Source organism: Phyllostomus hastatus, unplaced genomic scaffold (genome assembly GCF_019186645.2).
Source record: "Phyllostomus hastatus isolate PE091 unplaced genomic scaffold, TTU_PhHast_1.1 phas_contig_147, whole genome shotgun sequence".
Classification (NCBI taxonomy): domain Eukaryota; kingdom Metazoa; phylum Chordata; class Mammalia; order Chiroptera; family Phyllostomidae; genus Phyllostomus; species Phyllostomus hastatus.
The window spans coordinates 6,139,311-6,161,542 of record NW_025333603.1 but is presented as its reverse complement, the minus strand read 5'-3'; the positions used below and the strand labels follow the sequence as shown (position 1 = coordinate 6,161,542).

Here is a 22,232-nt window from a genome sequence, read left to right as displayed (position 1 = left end):
AGATCAAAACTATAAACAATAAAATGGCAAAAATTACAAATCTATCAACAATTGAATCTAAAAAACAAACTAAGCAAACAAGAATAGAGACAGAATCATGGATACAGAGAGCATTTTGATGGTAAGAAGATGGGAAGGGAGTGTGGGGGAATGCATGAAGAGATGAGGGGATTAAGAAATACAAATAAGTAGGTACAGAATAACCATGGGGATGCAAGTACAGTATAGGAAAGGAGTAGCCAAAGAACTTAGATGCATGACCCGTGGACATGAACAATGGTGTGGGGATTGCCTGAGGGGGGGGGGGTGCTGGATAGAGGGGTCAAAGGGGAAAAATCAGGACAACTGTAATAGCATAATCAATAAAATGTAATTTAAATATAAAAGTTCACTGGTGAAGATGCACTGTGAGAGCAAGGCCTTGAAAACGAGGCAAACCCTGGTTAAAATCCCATGGGCCTGAGGGCCAGGGGAAAACGACTTCTCTCTGACCCTTAGCACTCATTTATAAAATGCTTTTGAAAACCCCTCCTCCTCTGGGTTGTTGGTAAGGTTAATCATCCCATGCTGGCCCTGCTGGCTAGTATGGTCGCCTGCTGGCGTCCTGCACTCGCCTGACACTGACCTGAGATTCCCAGGGTCCAGCACAGTTACTCGCACCAGGCGGTGCTCAAACAAGACGTGGAATCCACGCTTCTCTTCCCGCCCTGCCACCCTGGACATGCGTTGTCCCTCTGAGCATCCAGCACTCTCTGTGCAAACCCTGAGAATGCAGTAGGGCCGGTGAGGGCAGTGCCTACAGGGACGGTCCCGCCCCCGACAGCTCTCGGGGCAGCTCCCCGCTCACAGCTCCACGGAGTGGCCCCCAACCCCCTGCGCCCGCGCTTGGACGCCCGCTCCCTCCTCCTCCCCGCCCCCCCCCCCCGCTGTCCACTCCCACCACTCCTCCATCCTCCTCCTTCTCCTCTCCCTCCTCCGCCTCCTTCGTCTGCTCCGGTCCGCGTACTTGTTCAACTCTCTTGGCCCTCGGGGACTCTAGGTTTCTAACCGCTGCGTGTGTGTGTGTGTGTGTGTGTGTGTGTGTGTGTGTGTCTCTCTCTCCCTCCCCCCCCCCCGCTCTCTCTCTCGTCTCTATATGTCTCTCTGTTCATCTCTGCCTATCTCTGTCTCTGTCTTCCCAGAGCTCAGTTCCGTCTCCGCCCGTGTCCTCCTACCTCCCGCCGGCCGGTGGCCGGAGGTGGCGGCGGGCCCCCCGCACCAGGCACAATGAGCGGCGCCTGCACGAGCTACGTGAGCGCTGAGCAGGAGGTGGTGCGTGGCTTCAGCTGCCCGCGCCCGGGGGGCGAGGCGGCCGAGGTCTTCTGCTGCGGCTTCCGCGACCACAAGTACTGCTGCGACGACCCGCACAGCTTCTTCCCCTACGAGCACAGCTACATGTGGTGGCTCAGGTACCGGCCCTGGCCCCTTATCCCACCTAGAACCCCAGTCCAGTCTTAACCCTCTTGCCCCACCTCAGCCAGGCCGCGAGCTTAACCCTCAGTTCTCATCCAAGTGCCCACCCTACCCACTTTTTAACCACTGGGGCCCAACACTGACATTTGCTCCCACCCCATCACCAACCCAACTCCCTCTGCAAGCCCTTCTCAGCTCCACTCTCGCGCCCTGGTCCTGCTGCCAACTACTGTTCAGATGCAGTCCTGAACCTCCCACCCCAACTCCATCCTGAAAAACCTTCACTCCATCCCCACTCCCAGCCTCATCTTCCAGCACCCTCAACCCAGCCCCCAAATACACACCAACACTCTGCCTGACAGCTAACTCCCATGTTCCAGTGTTCACAGGAAACCCAGACTCCACCCTCATCCAAGTGCCCACCAAGATCCCCTTCCTAATATCAACATCAACCTCACTCCTGACTTACCCCAGTAGGATCCCAGCCCTTACTCTATCACCAGCCCAACCTCCCCCTCAGTAATGCTTGCAGTCCCACCTCAGCTCTCCTTCCCCACCCTGACTGCAAACATTCTATAGACCTACATGCAAACCTCTGCTTCAAGCTTTAATTCTCACCTAATACTACATTCCACCTCAACCCCATCCTCAGCCCAGCCTCAGCTCTTTCCCCCTGATATTCAGTCGCCTCTTACTGAGCACTTAAGCTTTTCGAGGCCCTATGGTGAGTGCTGGGGAGGTACTACACTCCTGAGCTCAGACAGAAGACCAAGAGATCAGAGCTACTTCCAAGTTCATCATGAGACTATGGCATAATGCCACAGCAGAAGCCAGCTCAGGCTGTATTAATCGAGTGATTTGGGTGAATATCTACCCACAAGTCCTCAGTTTCCTCACTTGTTCAGGGAAGGGGGTGGTTAGGCCATTGCTGACATTCCTGGAACCTCAGTGTAGGGATGAGAGGGCAATTGGCTGCAGTCTCTCTCCATCTCCAAAGGCTTCACCCAGAAAGTAGCACTTGACCCTGGAACCTACTCTGAGAAAAGAGAATCAGCAAAAATGGAGCAGGCCATCTCAGTAGACAATAATTTTCCTGTCCCTGGAGGTACTTTCCAGAGGCTGCATCCCCTCTGAATGGGAGAAGACAGCTTGCCACTAAAACTTCTCTGAGCCTTTGTCTTTTTATCTATCAAATGAGGAGGATGATAAGTCATTGCCTTGACTCCCAACTAGGGCAAGGACCAAATGAGATAAAGAGGTGAAATCAGTCTGGCGTATGCCCCTGACAATTATAGATATTATTTCTTTTTCTAAATAGCTCAAACCATAATTCTAAAGGACTTTTAGATGACCAGGTTTTCAGAGCCTGCACATTCAGCTGCTATCTGTAACCCAGAGAAATACATTAATTTATTTTCGGTTCATCCATATTTTCATTCATTTATTATATTGCCTTGGCCTTGTGCCAGGTTCTATACTAGACACTGGGGACACAGAATCAATTATTCCCGGCCCCTCAGGAGCTCACAGTGCACTCAAAGAGAGATGCCATGCACCTACGGTACGACAATGGAGCTTTTGTTTAAGACCCACTCTGTACTGAGCACTGGGATGGGTGCTGATGTACGATGGCACTTACTTCGCTTTGAGGTGTAGAGACAACGTGGAGCTTTGGGAATGACTAGAGCCCCGTCCAGACCTTGCCTCTGTCACTTAGTAGCTATGTGAATTCAGCAAATTATGTCCAAATCTCTCTTTTGATCGTTAAAATGGCAACAGTAATACCTGTCTTACGGAATTGTTGCAGGATTTGGTGAAGTGCACATGTGAAAGTGACTGGTACATGTTGCAGATGTTCACTGAAAGGGAGCTCCCCTCCCCTGCTTCACAGGTGGGGAAGGTGCAGCTCGGAGTGTGAAAGGGAATTGTCCAAGATCTTCTAGGAATGTCGCAGTAGACTGAGATCCAGGGCCACCCAAGGGCCAGATGCATTCATACATTTGCAACCCTGGCATATTTCCTCTTCATTTTACAGATAAGGAAACTTGAAAGCCATTAAGTTGCTATCAGGGAGTGTCCCAAGCCCAGGCTTGTCCTGCTGCACAACTGTCTAAATCTAAGCCTGGCTCTCTTATAACCTGCTCTATTCAGATCATTTGAAAAAAACAAAAACAAAAACAAAAAAACTTAATGATCTTGTCTTCTGGACACTGTTCTAGCCCTTGGAAACATAGAAATGAGTAAACCCCTCAGCACCCAGCCAGAACCCCAACCCTCTACTACCACCCTCTTCCCTATACACCCCGGTGGTCCCTCCAGTACTGCCATGGAGTAGTTTAGTGGCTTAGACAGTGAGGTAGTGATTCAATAGGGTGAGCTCTGAGGTCACATCACATGCCAGTGTTGTCCCATCCTATTACCCCAAGGACAGGCTAGTTCCTTTGTCCCCAGACAGATCATCTGAGACAGCACCCACTTCCTTACCAACCACTGATCTGAGATATATCCCCACAGCTCTCTCACCCACTCTTCAAAGGACCCTACTTTTAGAGGGTCCTTTCTATCCAGGTGGCCATAGATGTCCCTTGTAAGGGGTGGGGTCCTAACTTGAGTAGAAGTCTCCCAGCCAAGAGCCTTACAAACAGTGAGTGTATCTCAAAAGAGGAAATAACATTTCAAGAACTAATAAGTACTATGTGGTTTATGCAGAAAATGTAGAAAGGACAGGAGAAATTAAAAAGGAAAGAAATCATGAGAGACCCAGTGTCTGAGCTTGGATTCCCCCAAAAACTTGGAGACAAGGATCTGAAGAAAGATAGTTTATATGGAAATCAATCCTAGGAATCTAGTGGAGCGTAGGGAACTAAGGGTGGAGAAGGGAAGGAACTAACAATGGTGTTACCAAGCAAGTCACCACCAAGGGTCACCAGAGTTTAAACTTGCTGAACTCTGCCAGCCAGTGTAGAACCTGCACCTCAAAGTCATTCCAACTAAGGGCCAGGAAGCTGGGTATTTACATATCAATTTCTGTTAGTCATTGGTTGTGTGCTGGTGTGAGAAGGCAGGCATTAATTTTCTTGCCCTTCTGACCTGCTCACTGTGCAGTTTGTGTCTGTTCTGGGCCTGAGAAAGCCCTCAGGCAAAAAGATGCAAGTGCTGGCATTTGAAACTCTGGCCAGAATATTTTACAATTATAATCCTAATGGGGCATGGACAGGACATCCACACCCTGGGCTATACCCAGCAACAGCCTGTTAGCATTTGGGGGCATTTCCATTCAAACCTTACAGAATTATGCACCTATTTGTGTTTATTTGAGTTGCAATTATGCAATATATTTAGTAGTATGTTCTGCTCCTTTAACATTCTCTCATCTAAATTTAGCCTTGATCTTAAATATTACTTGAAAAAAATGTTTTTAAGGGCTCTATGCTATTCCATTGCATCCATTGCAGGACTGTCCAGTAATTTATTTAGCCATGGTAATACAGACTCTCCAAAACTCTAAGGTGTTTCTGTTCAGTGGTAATTAGCCATCAGCTAGCTGGGTGTGAAATGTGGCACAAATGGCAAGGGCAGGAGTCTGGGTCAGGGGTCAGGGAGAGGGGTGGGCAAAAAAACTGAAGAAGTAGTATGCCATATAGTGATTTATAAGATATTTGGTCTTCATTCACAGTTCCTGGCTCACAACTCCCAAAACCCTTGGAATTTCTTAAGTGTTGAGAACAATAAAGGTATCTTTTGGGCCCCCATCAAAGGTGGGATGTGGTTGCCAGAAAACCCAACCATGTGATTAGAGGTTTGGAACCTCCAGTCCCCCATCCCTTCCTGACCTCAGGGAGAGAGGCTGGATATTGAGTTCACTTGTCAATGGCCAATGACTTATTCAATCATGACTACATAATGAAGCCTTCCCAAAATCTAAAAGGATAGCAGTTGGTCCTTTTTTTTTTTTTGAGAGCTTCCATGTTGGGGAACCAGAATGCTTTCATGTGCCACCAGGCCCCAAGCTCCACAGAAGCTCTTTTGCTCCTTTGTTCTTGACCTTGCCCTATGTATCTCTGCATCTGGCTGTTGATTCAAATCCTTTAGTATCCTTTACTTTTTTAAAAATATATTTTTTATAGATTAAGCTATTATTGTTGTCCCATTTTTTCCTCACCTTTAATCCCCTCTGTCCTGGACCACCCCTCCCACCAGCATTCCCCCTGCTTAGTTCATGTCCATGGGTTGTACATATAAGTTCTTTGGCTTCTCCATTTCCCGTACTATTCTTAACCTCCCCCTGTCTATTTTCTACCTACCATTTATGCTATTTATTCTCTGTACCCCTCCCCCTCCACCATCTCCTCCTCCCACTCCCCCACTGATAACCCTCCGTGTGATCTCCATTTCTGTGATTCTCTTCCTGTTCTAGTTGTTGTTGTTGTTGTTTTAGGTTGGGTTGTTAATAGCTGTGAGTTTGTTGTCATTTTACTGCTCATAGTTTTGATCTTCTTTTTCTTAGATAAGTCCCTTTAACATTTCATGTAATAAGAGCTGGGTGATGATGAACTCCTTTAACTTGACCTTATCTGGGAAGCACTTTATCTGCCCTTCCATTCTAAATGATAGCTTTGCTGGATAGAGTAATCTTGGATATAGGTCCTTGCCTTTCATGACTTTGAATACTTCTTTCCAGCCCCTTCTTGCCTGCAAGGTTTCTTTTGAGAAATCAGCTAATAGTCTTATGGGAACTCCTTTGTAGGTAACTGTCTTCTTTTCTCTTGCTGTTTTTAAGATTCTATCCTTATCTTAAATCTTGGGTAATGTAATTATGATGTGCTTTAGTGTGTGCTTCCTTGGGTCCAACTTGTTTGGGACTCTCTGAGCTTCCTGGACTTGCATGTCTATTTCTTTTACCAGATTGGGGAAGTTCTCCTTCATTATTTTTTCAAGTAAGTTTTCTTGTTCTTCCTCTTCTCCTTCTGTCACCCCTATGATTCGGATGTTAGAATGTTTAAAGTTGTTCCAGAGGTTCCTAAGCCTCTCCTCATTTTTATGAATTCTTGTTTCTTCATTGTGTTCTGGTTGAATGTTTATTTCTTCCTTCTGCTCCAAATCATTTATTTGAGTCCCAGTTTCCTTCCCTTCGCTGTAGGTTCCCTATATATTTTTCTTTATTTCACTTTGCATAGCCTTTACTTTTTCCTCTATTTTGTAACCATACTCAACCATTTCTGTGAGCATCCTGATTAACCAGTGTTTTGAACTCTACATATGATAGTTTAGCTATATTTTCATCACTTAGTTCTATTTTTGGAACTTTGATTTGTTCTTTTATTAGGGCCATATGTTTTTGTCTGAACACAGCTGTTATGTTGTAAGGGGTCAAGCCTTAGGTATTCGCCATGGTGGGGCAACCCATGGCACTGTGTTGTGACGCTCTAAGTAGGGGAGGGGTCAGAGAGGGAACAATGCTGCTTGCTTGAGTCTCTGCCAGTTTTCAGTCACTTCCCCCACTACCCACAAGCAAATTGGGCCGTCTGGTACTGATTCCCACATAGGTGGGTTTGTGTATGTTCTAGGACCCTGTGGGTCTCTCCAATGAACTCTCCTGTGAGGCTAGGAGTTTCTCCTGCTGCCACAACCCCCACAGGTTTTTTCAGTCAGAGGGTTCGAGGCTTTATTTCCAAGTGCTGGAACCCTGGGTTGTGCAGACTGTCTGACTCCCCAGTTGTTCCTCTTGGTTTATCTGCAGGCAAATGTGGAAACACTCAGTGTGCCAGCTGCTGCCTTGTCACGTGTTCTCTCTGCCCCAAATGCTGGTCTCCACCCTTCCTGCTGGTCTCCATCCTTCCTTCTGGTCTGGATGAATATTTCTTCTTTACTCCTTGGTTGTCAGACTCCCATACAGTTAGATTTTCTGGCAGTTCTAGCTATTTTTTGTTCTTAGATTTGTTATTGTCCTTCTTTTGGTTGTGCAAGGAGGCAAAGTATATCTACCTCCACCTCCACCTTGGCCAGAAGTCCGATATCCTTTATAATAAATCAGTAATCTAGTGAGTGAACAATTTTTCTTGAGTTGTGTGAGCCATGCTAGCAACATAATGGAACCCAAGGAGGGCGTTAATGGGATCTCCAATCTATAGCTGGTTGTTCAGCAGCACAGGTAAGAGCCTGGACTTGCAGCTGGTGTCTGAAGTGTGTGTACGTGCTGGGGAGGGGGCAGTCTTGTACAGCTGAACCCTTAACCTGTAGAATCTGATTCTATCTTGGGTAGATCATATCAGAATTGAGTTGAATTCTCAGATACACTGCCAGGGTCAGAGAAACACTTGTGGGTGTGGAGAAGTCTCCAAACACATTGTTAATGTTGGGTCTGGCAACCCTTTTCAGAGTTGTAGGCAAGAAGGGCACAAAAACAAAGCCTGGTGCCTACCGATGTCCTAGCATTAGAAGAGTATCTCACAGCACCTGACACATAGTAGGTATTCAATGATGTTTACTAACTGCTTACTGTGTGTCAGGGCTTGTACAAGGAGAGGACAAAGCTGACTAAATATGGTCTAAGTCTATCTTCAAGGAACACGTGAGAAATATGTAGAACAATTACTATGTGCCGAGAATATGCCATATATCATTCATCCTCACAACCACCCATGGGATGTTGTGTTTTCATTATTCTAACTTTTCAGACAAAGAAATTTAGGCTCAAAAAGTTAAATAACTTCATAAGGACTTCATAGTTAGTTATAGAGCTGGGTGTAACCCAGGTAGGTCTGGTTCTAAAGCTCTTTGCTCTTTTCCTACCACATTGGGCTTTCTGACCCAGTGGGAAGTGCTAAAGGTCCTCAGTAAAGTGTCCTAGGTAGATTAACCTGGCATGCAGGGAATGGGGGTAAGAGAGAGAAAGATCACCAAGGAAAGCATTATTGAGGAGACATTTGAGACGGGCCATGGAAGACATAGGGAGGGATAAATTCCAACATAGGGAGATAATGGGGAGGGATCATGTGAAAAAGGAAAGACAGTGGTCCCCAAATGAACTAGGAGGTAGTGGTCTAAAGACTAAGTGACTAAGGCCTGACTCAGGGCAGACACAGTGAGTGAGGGATCAGTGTGGGGAGGGTTTTAGATGTGGCCACTCATGTGACCTACTGGAGGGTGGGTCAGAAATTTCCTTGAGGCTGGAAGGACAACTGGTTTTTAACTAAGGCCTACCATGTGTCTTGATTTTTTTTAGGAAACAGCAGTGTGGGGACATCTCTTTAAGGTCATCCCCAGCTCCCTGGCCTGGGAGTAGGTTAAAGAAAGTTGGAAGGGAAGGAGAGGAGAAGAAAGGGAACACACACTAGGAGGTGGGACACTTCTCCTATAACATGCTACCTCCCAAGCCCCATCCTGACTCTCAGTTCCTCTATGGTCTTCTCTCCCCAGTGTTGGTGCTCTTGTGGGCCTGTCCATAGCAGCGGCGGTCCTCCTGGCCTTCATTGTCACTGCCTGTGTGCTTTGTTACCTGTTCTTCAGCTCAAAGCCTCACTCAAAGTTGGACCTAGGTTTAGGCTTACAGACTACAGGTAAGAAAGAGGCCACATGATTTCCTTATATTCAGCAGGCAAGCAGTTTTACAAAGGGGACACATTTAGAAATGATGTTTGGAACATTTGCCTCATGAGTGTTCCTAGAATATTCAGAAGCAGCAGCTTATGATGTGAACATTGCCCATCTAAACTTTCCATGTGCTCTGTGTTTATCAAAATAATTTGATATAGTCAGCATTCTATTGGTTATGCAAATATGAATTCATCTTGTGGATCTTCTGAAACAATGGTTTAATTCTAGACTTACAAAATACAAACTGATTTGAATACTACCCCAAACAAAAGACAATAAGAAAAATTCACTGTTCCCCAAACTCAATTTCCTCAGAAACTAAATACAGGTACTTTTTGACAATCTGATGTGCTGGTCTACCCACTTCTTTATTAGCACAAGCTACCTAGAGCTTCCCTGCAGGGCCCCCCAGGAGAGTGTTGCTTTTTCACAAGTCTTTCTATCACATGTTTTTACCACCTCTGCAAGGTACTGTGAAAGGGACCAGTAGCTGTTGGCAAAAGATCTTTCAGTATAGTTTGGTAGACAATGCTTAAAATGGTTGTTATTATCTCCATTTTACAAGTGAGAAAACCGAGGCCAAGAGAGATTAGGTGACTTACTCAAAGTATCACAGCTAGCAAGTGGTGAGGCTGAAATCTAGCCCATGCCTTCCTGCCTGAGTCATGTTCTTTCTTCAGCCCACCACACTGGGTCTGTGCAGCATATAATTAAGCACAAAATTGTTTGATACCAAATGTTAAAGAGGGTTTCAAAAAGGAAAGGAGACTTGAATTAGTGTTGAGTAGTGAAAGAGTTGCTTAGGCAAGAGAGGGGAAAGGGCATTCTAGAAGAGGATAAATAATAGGTAAAGGTGTGTGGGCAGTACTGAGGGAGACCTGTGCAGTGACAGGGTCATTCACTCTGAAGCACCATAAGGAGTGAGGCCAGGCTGGATAGGGGAGAAATTTAATCTCAGAAGTAAGAATGGCAAACATCAGGGAGGGACAAGGGACAGGGTGTATAAAAGCTAAGTTTCAGAGAAAGACAGAGAGAGCTTTTCCTTCGTACAAGATTATTTTTCCAATTTAACAACAAATTTGTGCAACAAACAACAGCACATGAACCCTTCTCAGATCCTGATGATTATGAATAATCCCACTGGGAAAAGCAGGAGGGATGGCCTTTGAGGATGGGACGGTTTGGCCAGCTTCCCTTGGAGTCGGGAAGACCTGGGAGGCAATGGCAGAATAGAAAGAAATCTGGAGCATAGACCCAGCCTTTGGGAGACCAGAGGTAGCCCAGGCTTCAACTTGTATAGAAAAAGCATAAAAGTTAATTAAAGGTGTAGAAGAACCTGACTATCCGGTGAGATATGGGAAAGCTCATTGTCATAGGCAACTTAGTTCTTTCCAAGTTAGTCTATAATTTAAAATCCCAACAAAAGGTTTCATGGAATTTATCAAAATTCTAAAATTAATCTAGAAGAATAAAGGTGTAAGAGTGAACAAAACAATTTTGGAAGAGAAAGAAGGGACTTGCCCTATCAGATAATAAGACATTTTTTAAAGATAAAAATTTGTCAATTTGATATTGGCACAGAAACTGACAGACAGAATTGGGCAATGCAATATCCTCAACTCGTTGCAAATTTGCTCCTCAAGGTCTTTTGGCAATGTGTGGAAACATTTTTGGTTGTCACAATTGGGTGAGGGGTATTACTGGTGTCTTTGAGTAGAGGCCAGAAATGCCATTGAACAGCTTACAACACAGGACAGGGCTCCACGAAAAAGAATTATCCAACCCAAAATGTCAATAGTGCTGATGTTGAGAAACCCTAGAATAGAAAGTCCAGAAACAGACTAATTAAAATACAGAAAAATTGACAAAACTGCCTGCATAAAATGCAAACAGACATCAGATACAAATAATACAAAGGACATTATACATAAAGATAAGAAACACGTGATAGACTACAAAGATATTATAAATGGAACTACACACATACAGGCAATCATTATTTGCAGAATCAATATTTGTGAATTTTCCTATTTGCTAAAACTTATTTGTAACCTCAAAATCAATACTTGCAGTGTTTTCAAGGTCATTTGTGAAAGCGGACATGCGCAGAGCAGCAAAAAAATTGAGTTGCACCATCACACACTTTCCTAGCTGAGGTTGAACAAGGCCGTGTTCTGCCTTCTTGTTCCAGGTCTCACACTGTAAACAAGTGTCCTTTTCATGGTATATTGAGTGCTGTGTTTTTGCATTTTTATGACTTTTGATGGTTGTTTCACTGTTGAAAACGCCCCCCAAATGTAGTGCTGAAGTGCTGTCTCATGTTCCTAAGCACGGATAAGACTGTCATGTGCTTTGTGGAGAAAATCCATGTATTGGGTAAACTTTGTTCAGGCAGGAGTTATAGTGCTCTTGGCCATCGGTTAAATGTTAATCAATTAACAGTATGTATTGAGTAAGGTGTCTTTAAACAGAAATACCCAAAACAAAGATATGTATTGATTGGTTGACAAAAAGTTTTGACCAGGGGCTCACAGGAACCTAACTTTTATTAACTACATTGGCCAAAGTAAAAGAATGGATCATGTTAATATTGAGAAGTTTGGGTAGGGGGAATGGATACTGTCATATATGGCTAATAGGAGTATAAAATGGTACCACCACTTGGTAGAGTAAGTTGTCAGTATCTATTTATGTTAAAATGAATATAGCCCTGGCTGATATGGCTCAGTGGATTGAGCACTGGCCTGTGAACCAGGGGGTCGCTGGTTCAATTCCCAGTCAGGGCACATGCCTGGGTTATGGGACAGGTCCCCAGTAGGGGGCACTTGAGAAGCAACCACACATTGATGTTTCTCTCCTTCTCTTTTTTTCTCCATTCCCCTCTGTCTAAAAATAAATAAAATCTTTTAAAAAGTGAATATACCCTATAATTCAGTAATTCCACTTCTAATTATCTTAGAAGAAATAGTTTCACTAGAAGAGGATTTATAAAGATAGATAACATGATATTTTGTCATATTGGAAACAAAGAAAGTGTCTATCTACCAGTTGAGGAATAATGAGATATGATACCACAGTTAGAAGGACTGAACTAGCTCTAAATAGATCATCTTATTTGTTCTTCACAGTAACTGGGCAGAGTATAGATCTTATTACTCTCCATTTTACAGATGAAGAAATTGAAGCCCAGGTTACCTAGTGAGTGAGTGACAGAGCCAACTCTACCTCCACTCTCCTTGTTCTCCTTATTTCTGTGAAACAGAAGTCCCAACTATATTGCAGACACTCATAAACTGTACATGCATTATCTCATCTAATTTTCCTAACTATCTGAGTGAGATACGTATTATTATCATTCATTTTACAGATGTGAAAACCAGGTCTCAGAGAGGTGAGTTGACTTACCCAAAGGGTCAGAGTTTGTAAATCGTGGATCTGGAATTCAAATACATGTGCTTTCCTGCCTTCCAAGTCCTACTCTTTCTATCTCACCAGGCCAGGTCCATGGGGTGCCCCTGCTTGTGTCCTGGTCCTCTCATCTCTCCCCACGCTTTTTCCTCCCTCACCCTGAGCCTGCCTGTCAAAGGGAATATAGTTCATCCCTTGGCCCATTTGAAAACCACTCTCCTTTTTACTGCTTAGCCACCAGCTGGATGATTCAATTGCCAGTGTCTGAGATAGCCTATGTTCTTGCTTTTTGCTTCTCATTTTTAAGATAGAAAATGTATTAACTGACCTTTTACTAAATGATAGCTTTTAGCTCTGTCTTTTGCACAGTCTCAGCCCTTAGTTCCTCTCTTTCTTCTTCATTAAGTGCTGTCCCCTCCTTCCCAGGAGGCTCTTGTCCCTCTTTCTGCATTTAAGACAGTTTAAGCTCACTATCTTACATTCATCAGAGCTTTACCCTTTCCACAGACTTCCATTTGTCTGCTGTCTCCCTCTCCAGCAGGACATGTAGAGAGACCATTAGCCCTATTTTACATCAGAGGACACCAAGGGAAATGAATTGGCTGAGTCTACACAGTAGTGAGCATGTGCTGCTGGGATGTCAGTCCTGATCTCCCAGCCTCTATGATCACTGCACCGTACCTCAGGGGCCTGGTCTCTGAGTGTGAGGACAAGGACGGTATGGGGAGTGCCTTGGCAAGAGCAGAGTGGGAGTGGAATAGAGTTTCTGAAAACAGGCTTCAACTGCTACTCCGGTATTTTGTACTGGCCCATCTCCCCCACCTCCACACCATCCTCCAAACGTGGGATGCAAAAAAGCCAGAACTTTCTTACTCTGGTACTTTGTAACTAGCTTGACCAGAAGAGTCACTGAGGTCCTACCGCTGTGCTAGATGCTATGCTAAGGACTTCAAACATATTATCCCACTTACCTGCCTAACTACTCTGCCAAATGGTTATAATCAATCCTATTTTGCAGATGGGGTGATTGAGGAAAGTATGGAGTTTATGTTCCGGCCTTGGTGCATTTGATAAAAGACCAAGAAAACAACAGGGATAAAAATGGAAGACAAGACTTCACAGTTCTCATCTTTGTCTTAAAGGTGTTGGTGAGGAGCTTATTAGTCAGTCATTTCCACTGACTCAAAGGCTTCTAGAAACCAAGTCTGATGCTTTCACTGCATAGATGAGGAGCTGAGGCCCTGAAAGAGACAGTCACATGCCCAAGGTCACCCAGCCAATTGCCGAAGCCTTTGCCTTGTAGTCCAAGGATATGTCCCCGCAGCAGCCCATCTCACCTTCCAGTGAGGGTTCATTTGCACCAGAGCCCACTGCCTTTTAATTAACCGCATTTGGTACCTCTGACCCAAACAAACCTCAGTGATGAGTCAGTCTTTTTTTTTTATTGACATGTTCTTTTATAGTATCTATTTTAGGGGTTTGGGTGGGTTGGGTTTTTTTTTTGAGGCACAAGTTATACACACATATATGTTCATTTTTGGAAAATGAGAAGATGAAGATAGGCAAAAAATGAAAAAGTACAGATCACAGAGAATCACTATTAACCTTTTGGTGCATAATAATTCTCTTTTTGTATTATAACACATGTAAATGTACATTATATATAATGTTTTTCAATGTGTTGTTTTCACTTTACAATATACAATGAGCATCTTCTCATGCAAATGAATGAAACATCCTATTAAATGAATGAGATTGGGTCAAAAGATGAGATGTGGGTAGCAAGAGTAATCTGTAAATCAAAGGAACTATGAAGGATTCAGTGTAGTAGCAAATATTTAGCAAGAAAATGCAGACAAAAAACCTAGTGGTGGTGATATTAATAGCAGAAAACAATTAAATTCGGGGGAGAAAGGCATTGAACGGGATAAGGACAGTCCCTGGAATGCCTATTGTTAAAATGCGGAGCCCTAAACTTCTTTCTCAGACCCCTTATCTCTTCCAAAGACTGTTCCATCTCATCTCCCTCTCTTGTCATTTCTTCATTATTAAAAGGCATGTAATCTATGTCCTCTTTAAATTCCTCAAGGGACTTAAGCAGCCTTTGCCTAAAATTCCCTTCGGTTTGCTGCCATTCAAATTTTCCATCTTGGGGGGTTCTTCCTCTCTCTTTGGCACGCTGCACTTGGCTTCCCTTCATTTTCTTTGCAGAGTTTTTTTGCATGATGTAATTGTTTCCTGTGACAGTTCGGGATAGTTTCCTTCTCTTTTTTATGCCTTGAGATGTCTGTGAACCTAGACCCTTGGAGCACCTGTGGACAGAACCGAGGGGGGAGGGGAAGGAACCGTTCTCTGCTGGGATTTAAGGAATTTAAGTTCTCCTTCTCTTGGCCACAGTCACAATCACTTGCAGGGCAGTCAGTCTTAACTCATCTGCAAGGAGGGAGAGAATCTAAGAACTCCTCTCTTAGCTGGTCATCATAGGATAGTCCCAAGTACAAGGTTGAGGGCCCCAGGCCATGTAAGGACTGGCCACAGAGGTCCTTGGAGAATGGTGGGAAGGCACCACCCTGGTCTGGGACATCAGAGAGCCTGACTCTAGTCCTGGCTTTGTGGTTCTCATTGTGTGGCCTTAGGCAAGTCACTTCTCTCTTGGCTTCAGTTTACTCTGTAAAATGTATACAGTAATACCCACTAAGAAAGTTATGAATACTAAAGGTGATGCTTACACAGGAGCTAAATTGATCTCAGACACATGGTAGGCTTTTAACAATAAGCAGCTCTCATTTTTTTATTATTATTAGGTACTTAGATTTTACATTAGTCTCCTCAAAGAGTCTGCTGATCTCAGAGATACGAACTATATTTTAAATGCCTTTGTATCCCCAGAACCTAGCCTAGTTCCTAATCTATACTAAGGGTATGTTTGCTCTGTGGTAAGGATCCAGGCTTTGGAATCAAGCAGAATGGGAAGTGAATCCTGGATCCACTACTTAATGGTTGTTTCATAATTGACCTTCTCTACCTGGGCCTCATTTATTTTTCTATAACATGGAGTGATAATACCCATCTCAGAGTGTTAGGAGAATCAAAAAGATTGTTGTACCAGTGCATTTCAGCCAAACATGAATCCTATTGTAACTGCTGTGCTGCTCAGAGCCCCCCAATTTAAGAGGGACTTTGAGCAATCAAAAGGTGATCAGAGGCAGCTCAGTCTAGGAGCCAAGTCCTGTCAGTAACAGCTGAGGAGCTGGGGACTTTGGGCCTTGAACAAAGAAGGCTCGGGGCTCACAGTCTAGGACCTCAAATCTCTGCAAGGCTGTCCCTGGGCACAAGGAGGAGACATTTGGTGAGAAGCCAGAGAACGGAACTGGGATCAGTGTAGGGAGCCATAGGGAAGCAGATGCTGATTCAGTAAAGACAGACCTTTCTAAGAGACCTGAAATACTCTTGTAAAGAACACCCTCACTATTTTGGGCTATTTGGTTCATCAATTTGTAACTCTTAGTTTTAGAGAAAAAAAAAAGCACCCCCCAAACTGGAAAGTAATCAGAGCAAAGCTAAATGTTAATTAATAACATTAATTATAGTTGTCCTAATAATTAATAACATTTAGCCTTGCCCTGATTTATTAACTAGTAATTTAGTAATAGAGAATAATAGTTAATAATTAATAATGGGTATTTATTAATAGTTAAAGGGATTCTTGCATTGAATAGAAACTTGCTAAACCCCTATAACAAATGGAATACCTTAGAATGCAAGCTTAAATGACAAAGGATCCTAAGGAATCTACAAAACACACACACACGAAACAACGTCCTAGAACTAATAAGTGCATTTAGCAAGATCATTGTATGTAAGGTGAGAACCAAACATCAATTATATTTATAACTGTATAATTATAAATATCTTGTATAATTATACAAGATGAATTAACAACAAACAATTAGGGACCATAATTAAAAATACAATAATACCATTTATAGTCACTCCCCCAAAATGCTTAGGTGTAAAACTAATAAAACAGGATCTGTATAACAAATATCACAAAATGCTGATGAAGGAAATCAAAGAGACAAATAAATGGAGAGATATACCATGTTCATGAATTGGAAGACTCAACATAGTAAAGATAAATATTGCAGCAGTTTATTTGTATACATAGACAAATTGACCCTAAGATTTACATGGAAAGACAAAGGAACTAGAATAGCTAAAATAACATTGAAAAAGAATAATAAAGTTGGAGGAAATCACACTACTTAGTAAGATTTTAAGACTTACTATTTAGCAGCAATAATCGACAGTAATTAGGACAGTGTGGTATTAGAGGAAGGACAAGGCACATAGTTCAAGACAGAGTCCAGAAATGGACCCCACATGATAAGTATGTCAAAAAGGTTTTTGACAAAGATACAAAAGCAGTTCAATGGAGGAAGAATAGTTTTTTCAATAAATGATGTTGGAAGAACTAGACTTCCATAGGTAAAAAAAAACAAAAACAAAATCTTTACCTAAACCTCACACCTTATATAAAAATTAACTCAAAATAAATCATAGATCTATATATAATCATATAATCTATTAAACTTTTACTATGAAACTTTTAAAAGAAAACAGGAGAAAATATTCACTACCTGGGGTTTGGCAGACTTCTCCCCCCATCTTTTTTTTTTAATTTTATTTTAATCATTGTTCAAATACAGTTTTCTCCCTTTTACTCCCAATCCAGCCCCCGGCAAAGACTTCTTATACAAGGCACAAAAGGTACAACTCATTTTTCTTGTTTTTGTTTATTTTTTATTTTTGTATTTATTTACTGTTCATGCTATTACAGTTGTCCCAATTTTTCTCCCTTTTTCTCTTAACCCCCAGACTCCCTTTCCCACAGTCAATCCCCACGCCGATGTTCATATCCATGGGGGATGCAGGTATGTTCTTTGTCTAAACCCTTCACCTTCCTTCAAGCAGTCCCACCCTCCACTCTCCCCGTACAGCTCTCTGTCAGTCTGTTCTTTGTATCTGTGCCTCCGATTCTATTTTGCCCATTAGTTTATTTTGTTGCTTAGATTGCAGTTATAAGTGAGATCATATAGTATGTGTCTTTCATTGCAAAATGAAAAGAGAACCCACTGTATGGGAGAACATATTTGCCAATGATACATTGGACAAGGGTTTAATCTCCAAAATACATTAAAAACTCATATCATTCAACACCAGGAAGACAAACAATCCAGTTAAAAAATGAGCAAAGGACCTGAGTAGACAGTTCTCCAAGGAGGATATACAGATGGCACATAGACATACCAAACAATGCTCAGCATTACTGGCTATCAGAGAAATGCAAATTAAAACCGCAATGAGATAGTACCTCACACCTGCCAAAATGGCTATCATGAATAAATCAACAAACAAGTACTATTGAGGATAAGAAAGGGAACCCTAGTTTATTGTTGGTGGGAATGCAGACTGGTGCAGCCAATGTGGGAAACAGTGTGGAGTTTCCTCACAAAATTAAAAATGGAACTGCCTTTTAATCCCGTGATTCCACTGCTGGGACTATATACAAAGAATCCCAAAACACCAATTCGAAAGAATATATGCACCCCTATGTTCATTGCAGCATTACTTACAATAGCCAAGATTTGGAAAGAGTCTAAATGCCCATCAGTAGAGGAATGGATACAAAAGCTGTGGTACATTTACACAGTGGAATACTATGTGGCGGTAAAAAAGAATGAATTCTTTTGCAACAGCATGGATGGAACTGGGGACTATTATGCTAGGTGAAATAAGCCAGGCAATGAAAGACAACTCACTTTTTAAAAAATTGGTCATTGGTCTTAATTAAAATCCAAAATGTTTGTGAAAAGACAAAAATTAAGGTAATTAAGATATTAATTAAGATAATGAAAAGACAGTGCCCTTACTGGGGAATAATATTCTGACACCGTATTGTTACCCAGAATATATAAAGAATTCTCAAAACTTAACATTAACAAAAAAACAATCCCATTAGGAAATGAGTAAAAGACTTAAACAGATACTTCACAGATAACAAGTAAGCACATGAAAAAATGTTTCGGCTTCATTAAACATTAAAAAAAATGAATATCAAAGCTACAGTGAGATACCACTTCACGCCCATCAGAATACTGAAGTAAAAACACTGACAATACCAAATGAGGAACGGAGCAACTGGATTTCTTACACACAAGGTGCAACAAAAGTAGGTTTACAGTTGTGAGTACATGAAATGGAGTTTATTCTTGTATTATTATTTATTAATTATTATATTATTTTCCATATGAATAACTGTAAACCTACTTTTGCCCTACCCTGTATTGCTGGTGGGACTGTAAAATGGTAGAGCCACTTTGGAAGATAGTTTGGTGTTTTCATAAAGTTAAACACACACTTACTATATTTATTAATTTCCTAAACACCAAAAAAGTACATATAAAAACTGGTGAAAATTGCATAGGCTCAATAGTAGCTTAGTATCAATGTCAGTCTCCTGGTTTTGAAATTGTTTTATGGTTATATAATATGTTATCAATGGGGAAAGCTAGGTGAAGGATATACTGGAACTCTGTATTATTTTTATAACTTCTGGTGAGTCTTAAATTGTTTAAAAATAAAAAGTTAAAAACAAAACAAACAAAAAAGGAAATCATGGACTCTATAGGTGAGAAGTCCAAAAGTAGGGGTGGGCTTCAGGCACAGTTTGAATAGAAGTTCAAGTATCCTCAGGCTTATGACCACATCCTCTGGGAGTCTCTCAACTCTGCCCTCTCTCTGTGTTGGCTTTCTTCTCAGACTGACTTTGCTCACTGAACAAAGTAGGCTACCAGCAGTCCCTGGGACTTTATGCTTTTTGTTCCCTTCTGCATGCCAGGAGGAGAAAGGGAGCTATCTCTTCCTTCAACTAGAGGGAAAATAATAAAGGCCTGCTGTACTCTGATTTGACCACCTTAGGTCACATGCTCACCCCTAAACTAATCACTGTACCCAGGGAAATGTTATGCACTGATTGCCCATCCATATGGCAAAGGAATGGGATCACTTGGTTGGCTCAGATCAATCAGGACCCACTCCTGTAGATGGGGTGGGGCAATCCTACCCAAATATAATTACTATTACTAGGTGGAGAAGGGGGAAGAATGGATGTTGGGTAAGCAACTCCAATATCCAGTAAAACTTCTTTCTTGAAATTTACTCTTCCCTTGGTTTCAGGGGCACCATTTTTCCTAGATATCATCCATCAATGGGTCTTAAAGCATGAGTATTCTAGACACAGAAAGTATAAAGTGTCATTCTAGAAGAAACAGCACAAGCCAAGGCCCAGAGATGTGAAGGGATGGACCTATTTAGAGAACAATGAAAATTTTGGTGTGGCAAAGTATAGAGTTCATGAGGGAAGAGTGGTTAGTAATGAAGCTGAGTAATGAAGCTGATGGCACCAGGAGCAAAAGGCCTTGAATGCCATCTCAAGTGTCCCAGGCAATGGGAAGACATCAAAGGCTTTTGGGAAAGAATAGTACATGGACTCACTTGACCTTAGACAGATCTCTCTGGCTACGGCCTGGAGGGTAGACTGGAGGCTGTTCCAGTACTCAGGGCAGAAGAAGATGAAAGCCTTACCAAGGGTGGTGGCCTTGAGGATGGAGAGAAACAGATGAACATAACAGATAGTGATTTGGCAGAATCAGCAGGACCTGGTAAACTGCTTGACTTTGTGAAGGAGTTAGAGAAGAGTGTGAAGGATGATGAGAGATGACTCACATTTCCGGCTTGGACACTTGATATGTTTTTTTAGGCAGGAATGCCTAATTGTGTCAAGTGTCAAGTGCTGATGAGTCAAGGAGATAAGGATTTATAAGTGACCGTGGGATTTAGTGACAAAATATTTTAAACTATGGTGGGAGCAGAAACCAAGAAAATTGCATCAGAGTAAGTCAGGAATGGGAAGTGGAGAATAAATAATAAAGCCAAATGAGCCTCCTTTGAAATTCAGATATAAGAGGAGAGGATAAAGCAGTGGAGAAAGTCATGAAATCTATTCTTAAAATAATATATGTTTTTAAAATTTCCAGCACTTCTCTGTATACTGGTTGTGTAGTAGCCTGTACCATCTATAAAATTTGTTTTTTAATAGTTCCTACCTCATGGATTTATGGTGAAGGTCGTCTTCATATCTCTTTCTTTAAAGATTTTATTTATTTATTTTTAGAGAGAGGAGAAGGAGGGAGAAAGAAACATCAGTGTGTGGTTGCCTCTCATGTGGCCCCCACTGGGGACCTGGCCTGCAACCTAAGCATGTGCCCTGACTGGGAATCGAACCAGCAACCCTTTCATTCATAGCCTGCACTCTATCCACTGATCTACACCAGCCAGGGCCTTCATATCTCTTAACAATTGTTATTGTCAGTCTCCCCCATTAAACTTAAGTTTATTAGAAACATTGACAGCTCCTAGTGCTTGGTGTGTTATATCACTAATGAATATTTGTTAAATGAATGATGCATTTAAGACTCTGAGCACAGTCCTGCCCACCCAAGGTAAGCACTCAGAGGAGTCAGCTAGGATGTGTGAAGGAATTCCTCCCAGTGGGAGGAATGGGATGCAGGAGGAGACCCCATGCCCTCAGCTTGCTGTTTTCCAGATCCTGAGGAGGTGCCCCCTGACCACCAAGACGGGAATTCAGGCAAGTCGGTGGAGGTGCCAGGAGTGAACCGTCTACGGCAAAGTTACCCCTTCCCAAAACCACAGCTGGACTGGAAGGAGGAGCAGGCTGTGGACCCCAGACACCTTCTCCAGCACTGCTTCATGGCCACAGTGACCACCAGTGACATTCCAGGCATCCCTGAGGAGGCCCCTGTCCCCAGTCTAATCTCACATGGACCAGCCCCATAGACATACAATAAATGTCTCTACACCATCCTCTTCCGGAGTCTCTATTCAGTGGAAATGTGGGGGTGAGGATGATCAAAGGTACTTTAGTGCCTAGTGGGGTAAATGAGGGCTTTTCCCAGCAAATCCACCCAGAGCCTGCTGTGGACCCAGCTATTCTGCTCTGCCTAGCCCACCGTGAGCCAAAGGGAGTTCAGACATGGATCCCAAGTAAAATGATGAGTAATAACTCCATGAAATCAAGGAGAAGCCCAGGGTTAGTGGAGGCTCTGAGGAGCCACTAACCTAACCTGGAGAGTCAGGGAACCCTGACTTGTTCTTCCTGATACAGAGCAGGTGTACTTAGGACACCACAGAAGAGGCAGATGCATCTCTGCTGCACTCCTAGGATGAGCTACCTGCCAGGGAACAGAATGAGAGGGGATGTAGAGTACACAGCGCAACCACATTTAATATCATTCAGTTCCTTAGGTGAATGAAAGAGTTAATCAACGAGTGAAGAAATGAATGGTTAGCAGGTCAAACACAGGCTCCACAGCACGCAGACCGGACGCAGCCACTTCCTGACCCTGCTGTAGCCTTGATAAAGTCCTTAGTCTCCCTGAGCCTCAGTTCCTTTGCTGGGTTATGGTGAGTGTTCAAAGATGATGGATGTGAACCCCCTTCATAAACATAAAAGTACTACAAATACTTAAAAATTACAAATGGGTGTTTTTCAATATAGCAGTAAGAGCAGGTACTCTGGAGCCAAATGATTGGTTCAAATCTTGTCCTTGCCCTTACTTGCTAGGTAACATCTGTGCCTTGGTTCTCTCATCCACGTAAGTGAGTGTAATAGTTTGTTCCTACCTTAAAGGGTT

The 22,232-nt window shown here is 42.8% G+C and overlaps 2 protein-coding genes across 3 annotated transcripts; one reads left to right on the top strand and one right to left on the bottom strand.

The window, feature by feature from the left end:
• The first annotated feature begins 985 nt into the window (after window positions 1-985).
• On the top strand, window positions 986-21,393 carry SHISAL2A (shisa like 2A). 2 transcript variants are annotated; one of them, XM_045857910.1, is made up of 6 exons: window positions 1,059-1,448; window positions 8,872-9,011; window positions 12,416-12,439; window positions 17,192-17,226; window positions 17,335-17,390; window positions 21,125-21,254. In XM_045857910.1, the coding sequence occupies exons 1-6, from the start codon at window positions 1,267-1,269 to the stop codon at window positions 21,129-21,131; spliced, it is 444 nt and encodes a 147-aa protein (XP_045713866.1). In that variant the 5' UTR covers window positions 1,059-1,266; the 3' UTR covers window positions 21,132-21,254. The 2 variants fall into 2 exon arrangements, with proteins under 2 accessions (XP_045713857.1, XP_045713866.1); XM_045857901.1 differs by lacking the exons at window positions 12,416-12,439; window positions 17,192-17,226; window positions 17,335-17,390 and adding an exon at window positions 986-1,039 and having other exon boundaries at window positions 1,182-1,448; window positions 21,125-21,393.
• Window positions 14,336-15,570, bottom strand: TCEAL7 (transcription elongation factor A like 7). The gene is given in 4 exon segments (XM_045856416.1): window positions 14,336-14,602; window positions 14,605-14,642; window positions 14,645-14,768; window positions 15,523-15,570. Coding segments are annotated over 4 exon segments (477 nt in total).
• Window positions 21,394-22,232: the final 839 nt, after the last annotated feature.